The 19,870-nt window shown below is 43.1% G+C and overlaps 1 protein-coding gene and 1 long non-coding RNA gene across 2 annotated transcripts in view; one reads left to right on the top strand and one right to left on the bottom strand.

The window, feature by feature from the left end:
* Nucleotides 1-11,948, bottom strand: part of LOC144805521 (uncharacterized) — a 37,162-nt gene extending 25,214 nt beyond the window's left edge. The window contains exon 1 of the long non-coding RNA XR_013605532.1: nucleotides 8,456-11,948. This is a non-coding gene — a long non-coding RNA (uncharacterized LOC144805521). The remainder of the gene's footprint in view (nucleotides 1-8,455) is intronic.
* The window catches only part of LOC144805509 (membrane-spanning 4-domains subfamily A member 4A-like), a 157,928-nt gene extending 138,758 nt beyond the window's left edge, over nucleotides 1-19,170 (top strand). The window contains exons 5-7 of the mRNA XM_078672054.1: nucleotides 11,955-12,116; nucleotides 17,266-17,391; nucleotides 18,482-19,170. Of these exons, the coding sequence (XP_078528180.1) occupies nucleotides 11,955-12,116; nucleotides 17,266-17,391; nucleotides 18,482-18,709 (516 nt within the window). The 3' untranslated portion in view covers nucleotides 18,710-19,170. The remainder of the gene's footprint in view (nucleotides 1-11,954; nucleotides 12,117-17,265; nucleotides 17,392-18,481) is intronic.
* Nucleotides 19,171-19,870: the final 700 nt, after the last annotated feature.

The raw sequence follows: 19,870 nt of genomic DNA, 5'->3' as shown, positions 1-19,870 counted from the left end.
GATTAACAAGCTTCTCCTGTCCTTGTTTGGAATCACTCTATCCCCCACTCCAGGGATTCGAGCAAAAGGGACGGAGTTCGCATCGATTATGTATGTATAATTGAGTGGATAGTTGATCGGTAACGCTGAGCAGTCGCCTTTTGATGACGTTTTCACCGCCAGCATTGTTTCACCGTCAATGTATTTTAATGTACGCTTTTTTCGATCTACGGGAGCCGGTTTAGTGGCTGCCGCTGCGGCTGCTTCAGCCAATGAATTCCCCACAACGTGAACGCCATCACGCTGATGACTCAGTGAGTGTGTCACGTGAGTCTTTGGTAGGTCTTTTTGTAAAAGAGCTACTTGTTCCCAGAGCAGTTTCTGCTTTATTGGTGCATCTGTGTCATCTTTGTAACCGTTCTGAATCCATGTCTGCAAATCCTTGTTATATGCTTTGACGCAGTAATATGAATCTGACACTATAAGCGTCGGGAATTCGCGATCCGCATTATCTAGCGCCATTTTCAAAGCTATTATTTCAGTTTGTAGTTCTGAATTAGTTTCTACTGAGTGTGATTTTGTTAATAGAGGTCTTAGTTTACCTCCGCGCCACACTTCTTTTGTAATCTCACATGTGGGGTTGTATGCATGTTCTCCCCAAACGGAGGGTTGAGCATGTCCGTCTGTATAGATTACACAGGCGTAGTGTCGTAGAGGAAGAATGTCGATTGGCAGAGGATACGTCTTTTCATATTTTAGATTTTTTAATTCCTCTAGTTCTGGATCAAAGTAGTAGTATACTTTGTCCGTTGTGATTGAATTCACCCATTGTATCCATTCCGGATTCAATGTTGTTGTTGGTAAATTACAAGGTGTTGTTAGTGCTTCAAAGGCTGATTCTGCTGTTCTGACTGTGATATGTCTACCGTCAGCTATGTCTTTTTCTCTAGCTATTGCGGTTTGAACTGCACGAATGATTTTTTCTGTATTACTGAATTTCTGTTCAGCTTCTGTGTACAAGTGTGATTTGAATGCAATTGGTACCTTTTCTCCTTCATTAGAAGTCAGGTATGTGAATCCGCATCTCCCTGGGATGACTCGAATCACAAGATTGCGTGTGTTATCACGTGTTTCTAATTTTGTTTTAATTAGCATATCTGTTTGTAAGGATCTCAAAATTTCTGTGTGTGTTTGAGTCCAACTGGATCTTTTAAAGTCTGGTTTAATTAGATCATAAAGGGGTTTGACCCTTTCTGCGTAATTTGCAATGTATGTTCTTCCGAAATTTAGGAAACCTAGAATCGACTGTAAGTTTTTTAGTGTTCTAGGCGCTTGGATTACGGCACATTTCTCTAGGAAATTGTCTGCCAGGCTTTTGCCTTCACTTGATAACTCATATCCTAAGAATAGGACCGTCAGATGGGCAATTCTGGACTTTTTAAAGTTGAATTTGTAACCCTCTGCAGCGAACCCAAGTATTATGGTTTTCACCCTTTTCAAGTGAGTATCCAAGTCATCATCTGTTAAGTAAATGTCATCGACATAAGATAATGCTTCATCATCATATAGTTGTAGTAATTCTGTTACTCTCGCTGAGAATACCCCCGGGCTGTTCTTGTACCCCTGGGCTAACCGACAGAATTGTTTTTGAGTGCCATTTACTGAGAATGCAGTTAAATATCTGCTCTCTGGTGCTATGTTTTGACAAAAGAATCCATTGGAGATGTCCAAGGTTGTTTTGTATTTTTTGCGCACTATGTTATTCATTAGTGCAGCACTGTGTGAGTTTTGCACTGCAAAGGTTTTGCAACATGTGTTAAGGTGTCGGTAATCCAAAACTAGACGATATGAATTGTCTGGTTTGGAGACCGGAAACAAAGGGTTGTTCATTTGTGAGGTGCAAGTTTCAATCACCCCCTGGTATTCTAGCTGATCTAGTATTTCATTTACTTGTTTTTTAGCTTCTTGCTTAATTGGGTACTGCCTTTGTGCAGTAGGTTGTGATTTTAACTGGATTTTGTGAGGAGGAAAATCCTCATCCCATCCTACATGATTTTTATATAAAGCAGGTGCTAGAGCCACTGCCCACTTTCTAGCAAGTGTATATTTTTTATGAATCGGGATTTGATTCGAGAAGGCAGGCATAATTACTTCTTCGCCATGAGGGCACTCCCTGACAAACTCTGGTGGCCAGTCTTTTTCAGCTAGTAGGATATCATAGCCCTTGGAGAGATTATCCCAAAATAGTCCCCTTATTTTCCTAGTCTTATCTCCCTCTATACGTAATGTTATCTCGTATATCTTGTGGGGCTTGCTAACTCTGGTGTCTGCAGTTTCCACTTGAAGGTATTCATTCGTGTCCACTGTCTCCAGATGATTCATAAGGACTTTGCGAGCTATGCTCACCTCTGCTGCGCTGTCTAGCATTGTCTGAGCCCATTCTCCGTTTTTCAGTTGTGTCCTCAGTATTCTCGGCATTTTTAACTACCTTGATACTGGCTACCTTCTTTTTTGGAAATTGTAATTTCTTTTTTAGCTGAGCAGGTTCCTTGTCTTTGGACTTGGCGTGCTCTTCTGATCGTCCTCTTCTTTCCGATTTCTGCGAGGAAGTCTGAAAAGATTGAGAGGGACGGGTATCAATGTCTTGATATCTATCAGGTTTTTTAATATTATCCCTATTTCTAAGGTTATATCTATTCCCAGAGGGGTCACTCTGCGGTGACCTCTGTCTTTGGTTTGGAGATTTCTCTCTTCGCCTAGGAGACCTCCCTCGGGACTGGAATTTCTTTTCTTTAGGATTGGATTGTTTGTTTCCATCCCAGTTCTTTTTTGGTGAATTATTATTAAAAAGTATTTTTTCTGGACTTGTAGTCAGTTGCGGTTTTACTGGTATTCCACCTAGACTATCTCTGCCTAGTTCTTCATAGGATTTTTCTATGATTCTGGCAATTTCAGCTGGTTGGTCTGCTATATCTGTCTCTTTTAACCTCTGGCGGATCGCCACGTTTGCTGCTTCACCTTTTATGTTGGCTAATAATATAGCCGAGACCTGCTTGAAGTCTTTTAGTAATTTCATACCAAGAGTTAAAGCAGGTTCTGGACCGTATTCATCTTGAATTTGTTTTAGCACATCTGGTATTACCGAAATGGATGGAACACCGTGCGTTTTTGTGTAGATGGAAGCAAAGACTGTACCCCAAGTGTCACAGTCCTCAATGTGTGGTGCGATTCCCATTGGGAGACATATAGTCAGAATCCTGTGTTTTTCTAATGGGGTGGTGTCAGGAAACACCGCCTCTATTTGGGTAATTTTCTGTGCCAACCAGAATGGTATTTGTTCCCGTTTAGCTGGAACTTTACCTAGGCAGGATTGGATGTTCTGTGGTGTAATTTTATTTGTGTTCCCCTGGTGAGGGGTCAGCTGTGGAAGTTTAATCGCTGGCTGAATTGTTGAAGTCCGCATTACATACTGAACTAATTGTCTATGAATTTTTAGTAGTTGTTTTAGCTGTATTAACAGCTCTGCTGCAGGCATTCTTTCGATGTCTGGATGTGGTGTGTATCCGGCTAAGACCGGCCACGTTGCTCCTGGTCTTCCTAAAGGACCGAGCCTTGTAATGTGATTGTTATGTATTAGGGCGCCATCAAATAAGAGCAAATGCTCTTGGAATTTGAGTGGTACTTCCACCTCCTCGAAAGGAGTGTACGTTTCAGGAGGTTCCTCTACTTTGTAATAGTGGAAGTACTTTGTTACAGCATTTGCTGCTGGAAAATGTATCCATGAATAGTATACCTCTGTCTGCCGATATTCGTGTGCCTCGATTACGAATATGACTGTGCCACCTCTAGGTGTCAGTCCATTTTCTATAAGTTTTAAGGTTATAGATCTCCTTTTAATGACCGGAATGAGTGTTATATTCGGGTCTGCTGCTTGCATGGTAGCATCAGCATCTGCGAGTTCAGTTGCTAATCTAACTGCCTCTCTTTCATCATCACTCTCTGCCATTTTACAGACAGGATGGTATTATGTTTGTTTGCAGATCAGGTTTCTTTATGGAAACAGAGATTAGATGCACAATATTTTGGGACTGTTTTTATCCTTCAACGTTGACTATACCAAGAACCATACATAGGAGTTCCCTCCTGCGAGGTTTTGGAGGATATTACCTTTCACCCACTCCAGACGTCTTTGGAGTATAATGGGAAAAGGGGTCTGAGTGAGAAAGCACGACTGAGTTACTCTAAATGTCTTACGTTAGTTTTATCGCCCTTTCCAAACGCGTTGGGCGCCATGTAGTGTAGTTCCTATTTTCCCAATAGGCTCTGCGCATTGGAATAATACCTACAGCAGTAAAGGCCTAGACCAGACGTTAACTAGGTCTACTACTGTCGATACTAGACTTAATTTTTGGGTTTGCCAGCGTAGCTCAGAGTTCGCTAGAAACTTTCTCGAATGTTCAGGAAAGAATTAACTCCCCTGATTAGACAAGAAGGGATTTAGTTTCTGACAACCATAGAACATGACAACTTTGCTCTCCCCTAATCAAGAGTCAATCTCGAGAGTCGTGTGAGCACAAGGCAATTATTTTACTCAGTCAGTACGTGCATTCTTAGTCTCATCAGATTGTAGAGAAAAGGAAGAGACGGGCGTGTTCAATAAAAAGGTGTTATTTATTGATCAGTCTCTTTTCTCGTACAAGAGAAATGGATCGATATTATTGCAATACTTATAGTTAAGTAAAGTGCATACATTAAAAGCAATAGTATAAAATAATACTGTAAAAACATTGATATGGTTTCTGAGCCATATGATGTTTGAAATGATTAAAATATATTTACATACACATATACATTTGACTAAACGTACTCAACTGGTGTTTCTAAATACGCCTACCCCGTGTACCTGACCTAAGTCTAATGCGTGGGCGGGAATAGAAAGTTACAGTTTAAGTTAAGTTTGTTTTTGCCAAGTGAATAACTAAAGAATTCTCTGTGAGGGGTTATTCAGTTCTGTACCTGGAATTTAGGATGAATGAGGAATGGTATCTCTTTCTCTGCTCTCGATATTCCAGGCTGCCTGCGAGGGCTGCCCAGAAACGCCGGTGCTGGGTCTCTCGGCTTGAGATAGCAGCGCGTCTCTCAGCGCGTCAGGAAGGCGGGGCTGCGCCAGCGGGGTCTGCTTCTGCTCTCGGCTTCGGCAAGTATGGCTGCTCCGTCTTGTCACCACGCGTGTGTTTGCATAGGGCAAGATCGGCAATATTTATACCTTAAAGGTGCCGAGATTGACGTAAGGATGGACATAGATACGTCAATAAAGATGTCATACGACTTGCTCGTTAGCACATTCTTTTACTGAAGTTCTCTGTGAAATCAAAACAATGGCCGCACGGATTTTCCAGGTTGTCATAGGTTTGATTTGTTATGAGAACGTCGTATGCCTTATCAGGGGCTGGAGGAATGTCGCTTGTCTAATTAGATCTCAAGCGTTATGACCTAATCAGATAACACGTTCCTGTGCCGTAGTGTGACTGCGTCAGATAACGGTATCTGCATCATGGGGGCTGTTCTTGCCTCATGGGCTGACTGTTAGTTAACTTGATAGTTAGTTTAACCAGAATAGGGTCAGGAATAGGGGGATCGATTCAGAACCTATAGGAATACATGACACTTTGTCCCTAGGATACTCCTCCCTCCTTCATCATTTTGTCTCTCAAATTTCTCAAAATTGCCATATCAAAGGATCCTCCTTCCAGGAAGGCTAACACACCATCATCCTTGGTATACCGTACCCAATTTTCCAACCAAACACACGTATGGTAACCATATTTTGTCAACATCAGAGAAGAGGCGTTTTCGGCGAAGGAAGTATTTTTCCCTCCCTCGTGACCACTTCTTTGTCCTTTACAAACATATATTTCAATCTTTTAAACCATGAAGGTTTCTGTTTGTCTTCATAATAATCATAGTATGACATTTTCAGTAAATGTCCTGCTTTCAAAAGATAGTGCACTACTCTGTTGCTGTTTCCGTAACACCAACCTATGTGGTTAGCACTAATGTACCAATTAGAACACGATACGTCACTGTAGTGCTTAACCAATAGCTTCTGCTGCTTTTCGTGATGCACCAATCACCCTCTACTCCGTCCTGGTCACGAGGTCCAATCCCAGCGCGACACTATTGATGTCATCAGCGCTCCGGCTTCTGCAGCGCTAGCTGACCCCTCCTTTACAGAGTTTTTTTCAAGAAGCCTTATTTACAAGACATTTTATAATATCCATTAGTAACTTACACAAAACAATATCATTCGCCTGTTTCGCTGATAAAGTGATAGATTACTCAATCACACAAGTATTCTGTAACCGGAGTAGACAACGCTTACCTCCTCAGACTTTTTAGACTCGTCGATAAATTAGCCCTACCCTCTACCTTACCCTTCTATCATGCAATAACTAACTTGTTTCTCCAGGAAAGCACATACAGAGATCTTTTTCACCTCCTTAGAGACATCCCAGAGTTACACCAGAACGCGTATTGCAATTTCATTTACACACGTTCATACAGAAAACCCTATTCATATACACATGAACTCTGTATCTCCAGTAGGCAGCGCTTACCTCTAGCCCACTACAGAATTCCTCTATTGTTAGTAAAAAGAGACACCACTCCTTTACCCTTCAATCAAGCTCGGGTTAAGTTCTACTACTCTCCCAGCAGTAAGTTTTAATCAGGATACGCAATGATCCCTGTGCTTGACGGCTAAGATTTTATAGACTGTCCTCACTATAAATGTATCCTTTCACACCGAAGGTCCCTAAACAGTGATATACGACAATACCACCACAGTATACGACGATACTCCTTTTTTTTAAAAACAGACCAATGCACTGTGCGACTTCACTTACCACACTTCCTCTGCCTGCAGACAGAGGCACTAGCTTCACGCAACACTTGGAAGCTTTTTTTTAGAACTATATATAACATAATACAAACTCAACAGATGTTAGTCATAATTCTGTACATTAAATTCTATATAGTACTTTATACATAACCCTAGCTACATTTCCTTAGTAACCACTACTCTGCTACCAGTGGAACTCCATAAATTATCTCTAATCAGCACTTACCATTTCCCTGAAACCTCCGAACACACTCTCATTCATCAGAGGGGCCCATAACACTGCACATTTATTCTGTTCTCTTATTCTGGCTTCAGGGTTTTCTAATAGAACACAATGGAATAACGCTGTAGCATTTGGCGGAGTGTCTTAAACCTATTTAATAACTACTATTTGTACCTACAGTTTCTATATTTACCATGGTTTAATCAAACAAGAATTTTATTCAGACACACCACCATAGTGGCAATGGATCTACTAGAATGAAAATTAGGCGTAGGAAAATCACAAGACCAGCTTTTAAAATTCCATTTTCCCAATCTTTATTAAAAGTAAAACTTTAATATGGCTGACATTTAGACATGGATTAATTCTTTATTCAGTAAAATCTTAAACTTTATTTCAAAATTATCATTTTATTTAGAGCTCAGAAATTAGTCGCTTATTTAGAAATCAGTAAAGTTTAGCAAAGACCTTATAGTACCAAAAACATTCTCTCCTAGCATCCCTAACACCCTCATCTTATCCTTCAATCCTGCAAAGCAAACAAATAAAGTTCAAAGACTTCTTACGTCCAGGAATCGATCTTCAATCTGACAGCACTTCGAGAGGAAATCGAAAAGGCGACCCCTTCTAAGCATAATCAGGGGTTTTTATAATTTCCTAGCTTAATCTATCTAAAAAGTATCTAACATAACCAATTCGGGTTCTGATTGGACAAAATCGGGGTGGTTGAGCATCTCCTCACCACTACAACATAATTTTCACAGTGAATCAGCGAAATTATAAGGAACCATTGTGTCGGACAGTCTTTAGCCTGGTCACATCCTTAACTCGGAACTCTGGCTTTCGTTCCCACGTTTGAAACATTTGACCGTCCATGTTTTGGCAATCATCCTAGCTTCAGGGCAAAGCAACCTTGAACCTTTCATCCAAGTACAGGCAGCTCGCTCTCGCTGGCAGACTTTGGGCACGCATGCGCAATCCAGCTCTTGCTCACAGTTAGCCAGAGCAACCATTTTCTCTTAGGCCTCAGAGGCCTCTTTTGGAACTATGATAGAAACAAACACAAATTCATGTTAAATATTGAACTAAAGCCCTTCTGTTTACCTCCCACCATGCTAATGTTTCCCTATTATTTATTACCTAGCAGTTAAGCCACATAAATGCGTTTCATACTTACATATCCGATGACTTTTAGCACAATAACGTGTACAATAAGCACATTCATATTGCGTTTATTTATTTTTTTAAGCTGTGCATTAGTTTCACGACACAATACAAATTAGTTAATGATGTTCCTTCATGCAGAGCAAAATTAGTATTATTTCCCATGTTCATGTGTGTGCATCTAATACTATTGTTGGTTAATACAACACAATACATCATTAGCAAATGTTAAGGTTATGGAAGATTGACTTCACAAGGGGTACACAAAATGTTGTTTTGCCACCTTGCTCCATCAGGATCTTTGATCCTGTCAATGGTGGGGTTCCTACCTCCGACCTCTGCGGCTGCATTGTAGTGAAGGGTTTAGACTGATGCCTTGGATGGCAGGCAGACTGTCAGTGGCGGTCTGCCCACCATCGTAATGAGGGCCTTTTTATGAGGTAGGCAACCAATCATTACTTTGACTCTATATTAGGTTGGGAAGCAGTCATCTCATGATTATGGTAAGTCATGTCAGGCTGTCCAGACCATAAATCATAGCCTTACCATGAGTTGATCATGACATCACTGAGACAATTCAAATGACACCTTTGATAGCAATATTCATGACTGACTAGGATGACACACTACCCAAAGCAGTGTGCATGTGTTTCTCACCGGTTGGGTGGTAAGAGATCAGCTGAGCATAGCATTTGGCTATGCGAGGGCGCCCCAGATTATTTTCCCACAAAAAATTTGATTTTGATTTTTTTTGGGTGTGCCCTGTCCCATGCTTCCAATTGCTGGGGGAAGCTGAGGGTGCCCATCTCTCGCTGCTCCAGCGGCATCCACATGGGCAGCACATCGGTGTGAGGCTGCAGCAGCTGGCACCTTCTCTTTCTCTGACTGCTTTGCAGACAGAGATCTCCTTTGTTCGAGGTGGCCACCCACTTTCCCCAGACATGGGTACGGGGAGCAGGGCGGGGCTCACCACTATGGGGGGCGATGGCGCTCTGCCTTTTCCTCCTGCTCACAGAGGTCCAGGATGGGGTATCTGGCCCCCTTCTTGGTGACTACAGCCAGCAGGATGAGGTCATTGAGCCAAGGAAAGTGTCTGAGGAGAGTGCCTTACCCATGCCCTCTCCCTGGAAAAATAGAAAGTGTCAGACCCAGAGGAGAAGTGGCCCCCAGGGGGAAAGAATGAGCCTGGGGAGGGGGTCCCATGCACAACCCCTCCCTGGGTGAAGATGAATGAATAAATCTTGCCCCAATCCCCTGGGCCCTAGCCCACCCCAGGGGTATTTGTAGGAAATGCACCTAAGCCCCACACGCTCTGTTCTGTAAAACAAGGTGAGGTCACCAATATTCAAAATGTCATAACTCAGACATCACTTCCAGGGCCTTTCCCACTAAATCTTCAAAAGAAAGCCCACTGCTGTGTTGGCTCAGGAGATCTGGGTGTCCCCCTTTGTTCAGTGGGCTTGGGTAAGCCCATCCTGGGTACAGTATGACAGGGGATTGATTGATGCAGATCCTTGAGCCTACCCCTTTCCTCCTCAGGAGCTCAGTGAAGCACTCTTAATTGCTCCCTTTGTGTGGGGAGGCCTTTGTTCCTGCTGTGGGAGAGAAATGTAAATTACCTGGCCCAGCAGGGGGATAAAAGGCCTGGACTCTGATCTTGAGCTGTGCCGAGTAAACATGACACTGCTGGACGGCCCGTATCCTATAAGGTGTTGTTGGAGCTAGATGGTGTTCAGGCCTTGAATTAGACAAATCCGGTAGTCACTAACTTAGGCACTCCCATAGAGCTATGTTTGCAATGAGAATGGCCCAAAAACAAAATTTGCTAGTGTGAGACACTAAGGGCCTGATTGAGATATCGGCGAACTGGTTACTCCATCACAACGGTGACGCATATCCCCTGTGCCGAAATATAAATTCCATAGGATATAATGGGATTTATATTTTGACAGACAGGGTATCCGTCACTGTTGTGACAGAGTAACCCGTCCGCCAAGATCTAAATCAGGCAATAAGTCACAAAACAAGATACTGTATGACTTTCCAATGCAAATTCAGCTGCAGCTGGGAGACACTCCATCACCCTCATTCCAAGCTAACACTCAGGAGACTGGAATGGCAATGCCTTACATTGTATCTCTCCCTCTCCTCTATAATTTATTAAAGTGCAGAACATCATTTCCCTATCAAAAAAATATCTCAGTGTAAAGAACATTGCATTATGCACCATCCCAAATTTACACCTATGACAGATACTTGTAATCACTTACTACTAGCTAGCTCTGTCTCCTGAAACAAGAAACTGCATTACCATACAATAACAATTCTACCTTCAGCTGAGAATCACTGCATCAACTGTCTATAACAAGATGACGTCAGGCTAAGAGTCACTGCATCACCTCCCATTCCAATGCGGTCCCCATTTGAGATCCATAGCATCACCATCTATAACAATTCTATCTTCAGCTAAGAGTTACTACATCAGCTCCCAGTCCAAAGAAATTTCCATTTGCGACCCACTTGATCAATTACTATTCAAACTCTGTCTCCATCTGAGTCACACTGCATCACTTACTATACTAACTCTGTCTCCATCTGAGTCACACTGCATCACTTACTATACTAACTCTGTCTCCATCTGAGTCACACTGCATCACTTACTATACTAACTCTGTCTCCATCTGAGTCACACTGCATCACTTACTATACTAACTCTGTCTCCATCTGAGTCACACTGCACCACTTACTATACTAACTCGGTCTCCATCTGAGACACACTGCACCAGTTACTATTCTAACTCTGTCTCCATTTGGGACACACTAAATCACTTACTATTTTAACTCTCGCCATCTGAGATCCATTGCATCACTTACTATTCTAACTGTCTCCATCTAGGACAATCTTCATCAGCTATTATTCTAAATCTTCATCTGAGATCCTTTTTACACACTATTCAAACTCCATCTCAATCTATGGTACATTGCATAGCCTCTAAATCTTAACCTGCCTCTATTTCAGATGCACTGCATTACCTGCCATTCCAACTCTGTCCCCATTTATGTTACACTACTAGCATTACTTGTTCTGCCTATTGAGTAGACAACACTCAGAGGCTGCCTTTCTGTTGCTGCTCTCCTAAATAACCAAAACCTTCTGCATAATTTGGCATTCTAACAAAACCACTGTGAAGCATCCCACTGCATTTATACCTTTAGTTAATGGACATTCTAGTTTTGCTGCAACCCAAAGCATCCCATTACAATCACACCTTCAGTTGAGGTACACTTTAGTCAAGCCCACCCCAAATCATGCAGTACAAACACACCTTCAGTTGTGGGGCAAACTAGTCCAACTTAAACCCAAGACATCCCACTGCAATCACACTTTCAGTTAATGGGCACTATAATCAAACCCAGCCCAAAGCATCCCAGTGCAATCACACCCTCAATAGAGGGACACTGTAGTCCACCCCCAACCTTGAAGCTCCACATCATCTCCTTTCCATCTCTAAGCTCAAAGTGTGGACATGGCTTTCAATACAAGCTCTTCCTCCAAGTCAAGAGACATGTTATGGCATCCCCCGCACAAACAGTCAACCCTTTTTTGATGGCAATTGCAAATCTTTCTCAGACCCTATACTTACTGAATAAAACACTCTTCCAACTCTACATCTTTTTGCTCTTCAGGTGATCGGCAGTCTAGTGATGAATATCTTCAGCTCCATCGCTGCAGGAATCAGCATCATTTTCTGCTGCGTGGATCTTGGATTTTATGAATCTTATGATGACTGTTATAATGATCATAACAGTATCCAGAATGAGTGCTGGTACTACAAGGATGCTTTCAATGTAAGTATACAGGACCTTGAGACACAGTAAGATTGGTACCTATCCTGTGAGACCAAGAAGAGACAGTTGTATTTCACAAAAGACTGTCATCCAACACTTTAGAGTCGTTCCCTTAGCTCTAGGACTGTTTTGATTGGAGAAGCCCAGGGGCATATTATCAAGGACCGGTGTTAAAATTATCGCCGTTTTATCGACAGGAAACTACCGATAAAGCGGCGATAATGGGCTTGATAATACACACTTGTTAAATCCCATAGAAGCCCATGTTAACATCAGAACATGGGCTTCTATGGGAATTAACAAGGGCGTATTATCGAGCCCATTATTGCCATTTTATCGGCAGTTTCCTGCCGATAAAACGGCGATAATTTTAACAACGGTCCTTGATAATATGCCCCCAAGTTTGTTAAACCATTAGGGGGAAGGGCATGTAATGGCATCCTAGTTTCTGGTGGGTATGGGGTATCTGTGAAGTGCGAGGCTGTCCTCCCTGTGGAGGGCAGCGCTGTCAGCCTGGCCCCAATTTATGAATGACTGCATCCAGGCTACGAGGTGCGTAGGGTCCGGTGATTTCCATCTGTAAATGATCAGCTGTTCTGCTAACAATAGGCCCAAGTCAATGAACCTAGACATGAGATTCTGTTTCTTGCTCCTGCCATATCATCCCACAACGCATGCCAGTACAATGCACTAGGCGGCTCATCACTCCCCACCAGTAGGTGAACATTACGTTTTATAAATACATGTTATATTATGGGCAAGTTTTGTTTGTGTTTACATGAATTGCCAACTATGGACCCACAGAAGAGGGGGAGGGGGAGGGGCAGGGTCGGACTGCCCGGCAGGGCAATACAGCAGCGCCCAATGAGCAGGTCCAACAGATCAGCGTGTAGGCTGCTTTTTTGACTGGATATGGGCCTATTTTATGGTCTGCTGGGCCAGGTTTTGCTGCTAATTTCTCTGATATTAAAACAAACATTGCCTGCAGCAATCATAAATTTATGCAGCCCCCCTTAACTTGCAAAACACTTACACAGCATGTATTTAGAAGTTCATAATTACACCAATTTACAAGCACTAGCCACTTTCTTAACTATTTAATTCACTAGTGGGGGCCAATTTTATTTCAATGCCTGGGTCTATTTTCTTTCTCAATCCGAAGAGGGGAGAGATGATCGTTCTGCACTATCTGTCTTTGCCTGCCAATGGGGTTTCCTCATCGAGCTCTCTCAGGTTTGGCCCTGCTCGTGTCTGATACTTCCTCACTCTGGATGGTTCTCTGTGTGGGGTAGCTGGCTTTAATGTTACAGCTCCGCAAGCTGCCAGCCACTCTTGCTGAGGCATTCATCACATTCGGATGTTGGACTGCTGTTTTAGGGGTCACTTCTGGAGCCAAATTACCACCGTATGCTAAAATTGTTTTGCCTCTTTGCTAGACTTTTCATTCAAAGGGAGATTCCTTCTGGCTGGGATGCAGGCTGAGTCCTTGGTGACTCAGAGGATGCACAGAGTTACAGAACTTGAAGAAGAACAGGGACAAAGATGGAGCAGGAATCTTCCTACTAGAGCAGTCTTGTCTTTGATCAAGGCTCAAAGAACAGCAGAGTAACAGTGTCCACCAAATGAATAGTCTTTGGACAGTCTTCACAGGAGAGGCAGTCAGATGTAGGAGTTGTAGTCAGGAGGAATCTAAGGAATTACCCTCAGGGGAGACCTTAAGTAACCCTAAAATGGGGAAGGACCACTTCTGTCATGACCCACCTATCAGAGGGGGTCAGCAATGCTACTCAACTGTCCTAGGCAGTCAGATGCTCCCAAGGGCCAAGATTTAACATAACACATTCAAGTGACCACCAGGAGGAGCGCTGGGCACCTCCCTAAGGAGAAGCTGGACATCGTGATGGACACTCCACTGTGCTTTGTGTGGTTTCTCACCAGAGCCGGAGCCAAGGGCTCCTGAAATGGCCAAAACTGGTTTACGAATGGAGAGCACTTCAATGCAGTCTGGTGGCACTCCGAATCCTCACCCAACTGAATTCTAAAGAAGAGGTGGTCACACCTCTCCTTCACAGGAAATCCTTTGTTCAGCTTCCCCTGCCCGAGTTAAGCTCATCAGCACAGGGACAGAACACTTTCTAGGGCCAGCAGCAGTGCAGGCTGGCAGGCAGACCCTGTAAGGATATACAGGTAGGCATTGGAGCATTCTCTAAGGAGCCCCCCAGTGCATGGTATCATTCAACTAACACTTGAATCAGTGTAGTTGTTTGATTCTAACATGTTTGATACCAAAAATGACCAGGTTTGGAGCAGCAATTATGTAGTTGGACATGTGAACTTGCCAGTGACCACTACATACTTTATAATGGCTGCCCCACACTTACAAAGCACAGACAATTGAATCTGTGGTTTGTAGGGCTACCTTTGCTCATGCAGGAGTATCCATACACTTAGAACCATGCACCCTGCACTTGGACTGGTGGGCTTACCTTAGTGGTGACTAATAGGTTAAAAGTGCATTGACCGGGATATAAGGGAAACCTTATATTCATAGTGAAAGGTTCAATCACCATTTCACACAAACTGCAATGGCAGCTCTGCAGACACAGTTTGAAAGGGCTCCCAAGGATGGTATAATATATGCTGCAGTCCATGGGAGACCCATGGTGTACCAATGCCTTGGGTACCTCAGTATCATATACTAGGGACTTATAATGGTACCCCAGTTTGCCAATTATGGGGTGTACAAAGTACTTACCAGAGAATTTAGAGGCAAGAGCACTGCCCCTGTGGTCCTGGTTAGCAGGTTCCCTGTGAACTATAAAACACACTGACACCTGCAAAAAGTGAGGGTATCTATGCCAGAAAGATCCTACTTTCCTACAATGGTGAGGGAAGGATATGTGGGCAAGGGGGACCGGAGAACGTAAGAAGCGCAAGAAAGGTAGAATCAGGTTCCTGGGCAGCCCTATGAAGCAGGAGCCTAAAATGCAACAAAGATAATGAAAAAGCTAATGGAAGATTGGTTGGAAAGAAGGTACAAAATTGAAATGGAGAGTTATTTTAGAGGCATGGAGAGGAGAGATGGATATTTAATGAGTGGGTGAAAGTTGGTTTTAAAGGTGCAGGATGAGTGATGAATATGTAGGAAGCAGAGATAACTAGTGGTGAGGGAAGGTAGGGGTAGGAGTATGCAGGTAAAATGAAGAAGGTGGGAGGATAATAAGCTGGGAGACAGGAGAGGTATCTGGGGAAGAAGTGAATGTTTTACAGTTTGTAGATGGAGACTGAAGTACCAAATGGCATCTGATAACCTGGTAAGAGATGCTGATGACTAAGCAGAGCAGTCGCAATGAACCAAACCTCTTCAGTCAGGTTGAAAGTGACTGTCCATCAAGAGATTTTAAGGTAAGTATTTATGCGGCTTCAAATGGAAGTACCTCCTGGTATGTTGTGCTTCAGTCCACTACTGGTCATACTGTGCAGTTTCATACTACAACATAGGCTGTTTTCCATATCACAATAGAAAAAAGGTATTTATTTTAGCCATTGTCTCTTTGCAGCTTATCTCATCCAGTGTCTTTGTAGCACTATGGTGAACCAGTTAATTCTATTGAGAACTTTTGTCTACAAAGGAACTGATTTGAATCTTGGTGGTTCATGTACACCGTCAGAAAAGTGATGGAGTATACATACTGTCAAGACTGTAGCCCAACCATCAAATTTAATGCGTGCAGGCTATTGCATTGGTTTAATCATGACAGAGACTACTTTGTCACAGCCATGATTAAATCCCTCTAACAGCACATGGGGGCAGGGCCATTATAGGCAGACCTCTCATTCTGACCCCCCTGACTTAAATGGGTGGAATTAGAGGTCAGTTTTCACTGCCCATCACTGCCAGGAAATTCCTGGCGGTAGGAGGCAGCGAAACCTGCTCAATGCTCTCCTCGCCATGGGAAAGGACTACGACAGCGAGGGGAGCATTTGTTTTTTATTTTCAAAAAAAAATTTCCACGTTGGGTTTTCTTTTTGAAAGCAAAAATAGAAAACACTTTGTTGCATGACTCTGTCATAAGTATGGAGCCCTGCACCAAACTTCAAAAAGCATTGACAGGAGCCACGGTAAAAGCACTTCCTGCCAGTGCTTTAACAAATGACAGCCTGCTTGTTTGTAATTTCTCAGTTTGGCGGCTGGCACTTCTGTCAGGGCAGCAGAGTAATCTACTCTGACGGAGAATTGTGCCACCCAACATATAATAAATCAGGCTCAAAGTGTCTACGTATGAAGAAGGTAAGGTAATCTATGTTTGGAACACTACAAGCTTATGAGCACCCATCACAAATGGGGTAAAGACAAGATGAAAAGAATGAGGAATTGGACTGAAAAATAAGAACTATGTGGCCGATTACGATGGCAGGAAATCCGAGCCCGCCGGGCCGGCGGCCCCCACCGCCAGGCCGGCGGGCGCGGATTTCACGCCATAGTCCTGATTATTCCCACCGCCAAATTAGGATGGCGGTGAGAATAGGAAAAGTACCGCGGTGGACTGAAAGATCGTCTGCCGCTTTTACGCCGGTCGACGAGTCGACCGTTCAGAAAAAGGGGTTTAATATGGTGGCAATGTCTGGAAGACACCGCCATCCATATTATGATGCAGGCTCAGAGCAGCCTTTCCATTGCTGCATTGCTGCCATGGAAAGGCTGGCGGTTCCTGCTGTTGGGGGCCTGTTGTGGGCCCCCAGGGTGTGGGGTGCACATGGGGGGTACCTGTGGTACCCCCCTGCTTTTACATGTACAATGTGGCAGGCACCGCGCGGTGCCTGTCACGTTGTGCATGTAAAAGCACAACAGGTATATTTTACGTTGCGGAGGGTGCTGCTAGCAGCACCGCCCGCCGCAATGTAAAATATACAGGATGCCCCCGCCACACTGGCGGGCCCATCATAATTGAATTGGTGGGACCGTCGCAACTATTGCGGGCAGTCCCTTTAGGAGGTGCGATGACGGGCGGACTTTGTCAGCCTGCCATCGTAATCGGCCCCTATATTTATTGAATAATTGCACTACTCAAAGTCAGATCTTCGCTGTAAGAATGTTACATCACATCACAGTGCTAACTCTTTCTTTGCTCTGCATTGCCTTTTGCAGATTTACCGATGCAGTCTTTTGGGAGTTCTTCTGCTGCTCTCATTCCTGGAGTTCTTTGTTTCTGTTGCTGTCTCTTGTTTTGGTTGCAAATCGGTGTGCAATTCTTCCTCCCCAAGTGTGGCCCAGGTAAGCCAGTTGTTGACATCCATTTCTCTCGTCTATGCTCTGTGGGCCAGGTAGATAATGTGTGTTCTCTTGTTGACCAAAGGCGTAATGCTCATAGTGCTTGGTGTAGATTATCTGTTTATTTGGGCAGATATATGTTCACCTATTTAATATTTGAGTATGAAGAATCTACTTTGGGCCATATGTAACAAGCTAAATTGCGATTGCAAATTGTGAAATTAGCCGAATTTTAGCGTTTGCAATCGCAATTTAGCAGTGTGCAATGTATCACACAAAAACCCACTCGCAAAATAAGGACTAGCAAAATTTGCGATTCCCTATTTTGCGAATACATTTAAGGAATCGCAAATTGTGATTCCTTAAATGCAATGTAAGAAGCACAAAAAGTGCAATTTGGCTTAAGGAATCACAAATTACCACTAACTTCAAGTTGGTGGTAATTTGTGGTTTTCTTAAAAAAATTACTTTTTTGATTTTTTTAAAGTGCCATAAGTCACACATACATGCCCTTAGGGCATGTATGTGCACAAAATGTGCCCACATGAATATATCAGGGGTGAAACAGGGTGTCCTCTTGCAACCTTGAAATTTCATTCTCAATTTGCGATTCTCTAATTGCTAATCGCAAATTGAGAATGTCTTCCTATTCAGTCCTATGGGCCTCCTAGCCCATAGGAATGAATAGGAAGGTATTCCTTATTTGCGAATCTCAATTTGCGATCTGCAAATAAGGAATATGTAGGATTTGAAAATATTTTTGCAAATCCTACATACATTGCATTTTTGCGATTCTCTAATTGCAATTCATAAAAAATCGCAATTAGAGATTTACAAAATTTGTTTTTGATACATATAGCCCTTTGTTAAAGAGGTTTTAACATTTTGAGACATTGAATACTGTTGTGTATGCAATTATCAGTCATAAATAATGCTATTCTAGGAACACTAACGTGGTTTGATGGGCTTGATGTTCATGATGATTTTTATAGCCACTTTGTGGTTAATGTCTGTCTTTAAATTGTGCATACAGCAGTGTTGGTTCTGTTTCAAAACAGTGATTGCTTTTTATTAACATACCCTTCTTTTCTAGCCTTTGTTTGTGGTTCAAAATGCCGGCAGTCAAGACCCAAGAGTCCTTCCAATGCAAGCAACAGGCGTACCACTGACCATAGGACAAGGGATGCCCTTGATGCAAGGAATGCCAATGCCGTATGGACTATCAACCGCGCCAGCTGCACAGGGTGTGACGTCAGCACCCACCGCTGTACCACCTCCATTCTACTACAAGGATGTGCCTGGTGATGCCTTTCAACCATAAGAGAATGATGCACCTAAGGACTCACCTATGAAGATGATATATTTTAATTTCTACAGTAAACAAATGATGAAACAGAAAGACATCCTTTAATTCTTTCAACCAATTCAAATTTCTCCTTAATAATGCAGTCTCCAGCTGCCCTCAGTTTGTGCTGTTTTCATATGTTTGCTGGATGCCTTCCTCTCCCCTGTCTTTAGTGCATTTGTGACTTGTCTCCTAATCACTTGACCATTCTATCTCTTTCTGATCCCTCAGCCAAAACGTTTACCTCATTTTGCTATCTTCTAAAAGATGATCAGCTGACTGGGCCTCTCCCTCCTACCCCCCCCCCCGCCATTATGATGATTCAATTAATATTTTGATTATTATCACTGTGTTCTCTTGTTGTTTGTATTCATGTACAACATGTTGACATTTAAAAAAAAAAGAAATAAAAATCAAGTACACGGAAGCAATTACAATGATGTTGAATAAACATTACATTAATGAATTGAATAACATAATAAGACATTTCCGTAGTACTTGGGCAGGACTGGCCGTAGCGGGCAGAAGACATTTTCCTGCTGGGCCGGACGGGTGGGGGCCGGTTTTTGACCCGTGGGGGGGGGGTTCTGTTACTGGGGGCCGGTTTTGCAGCAGTGCTGCAATATTGTCCCCCTATAACAAAAGTGGTAGCGGTGCTTGACACTAGCACCCCCCCATCCTCCTGGTTCTCAGTAGCACCCCCCTCATGCCCTTGCCAACCCCGCAAGGCCCCCACCACCACAACCCCGCCGGGCCACTCGGTTGGAATTGCCAGAGCTGGTTTTTGTTCCCAGTCTGGCCCTGCTTGCTTGATACAATCTAAAATTACTACTCTGTTGACACTGGGGACCTGATTTCACAAAGGCAAACTTACAAGTTTGTCTATTTTATATTTTTGGGGTATTTACAAGCTACAACTTTAACTTTCCTAATGAAAATTTATGACTACGGAATCTCTGCACTCCTGGCAGAGACGTCGCATATAGAAAGATAGGCCTGGCCTATCTCTGTATGTCTGGAGCCTCCACAGTCGTAAAATTACTATTAGTAACACTGAACTCATAGTTTCTGAATACAAAAAAAGAGTAAGCATGTACAAAAGTGTAAGTTTACCTTTGTGAATCAGGCCCTTTGAGC

This window comes from Lissotriton helveticus, chromosome 1_2 (genome assembly GCF_964261635.1).
Source record: "Lissotriton helveticus chromosome 1_2, aLisHel1.1, whole genome shotgun sequence".
NCBI lineage: Eukaryota > Metazoa > Chordata > Amphibia > Caudata > Salamandridae > Lissotriton > Lissotriton helveticus.
Note: the sequence above shows the minus strand (reverse complement) of the source record. Positions and strands in the feature narration are given on the sequence as shown.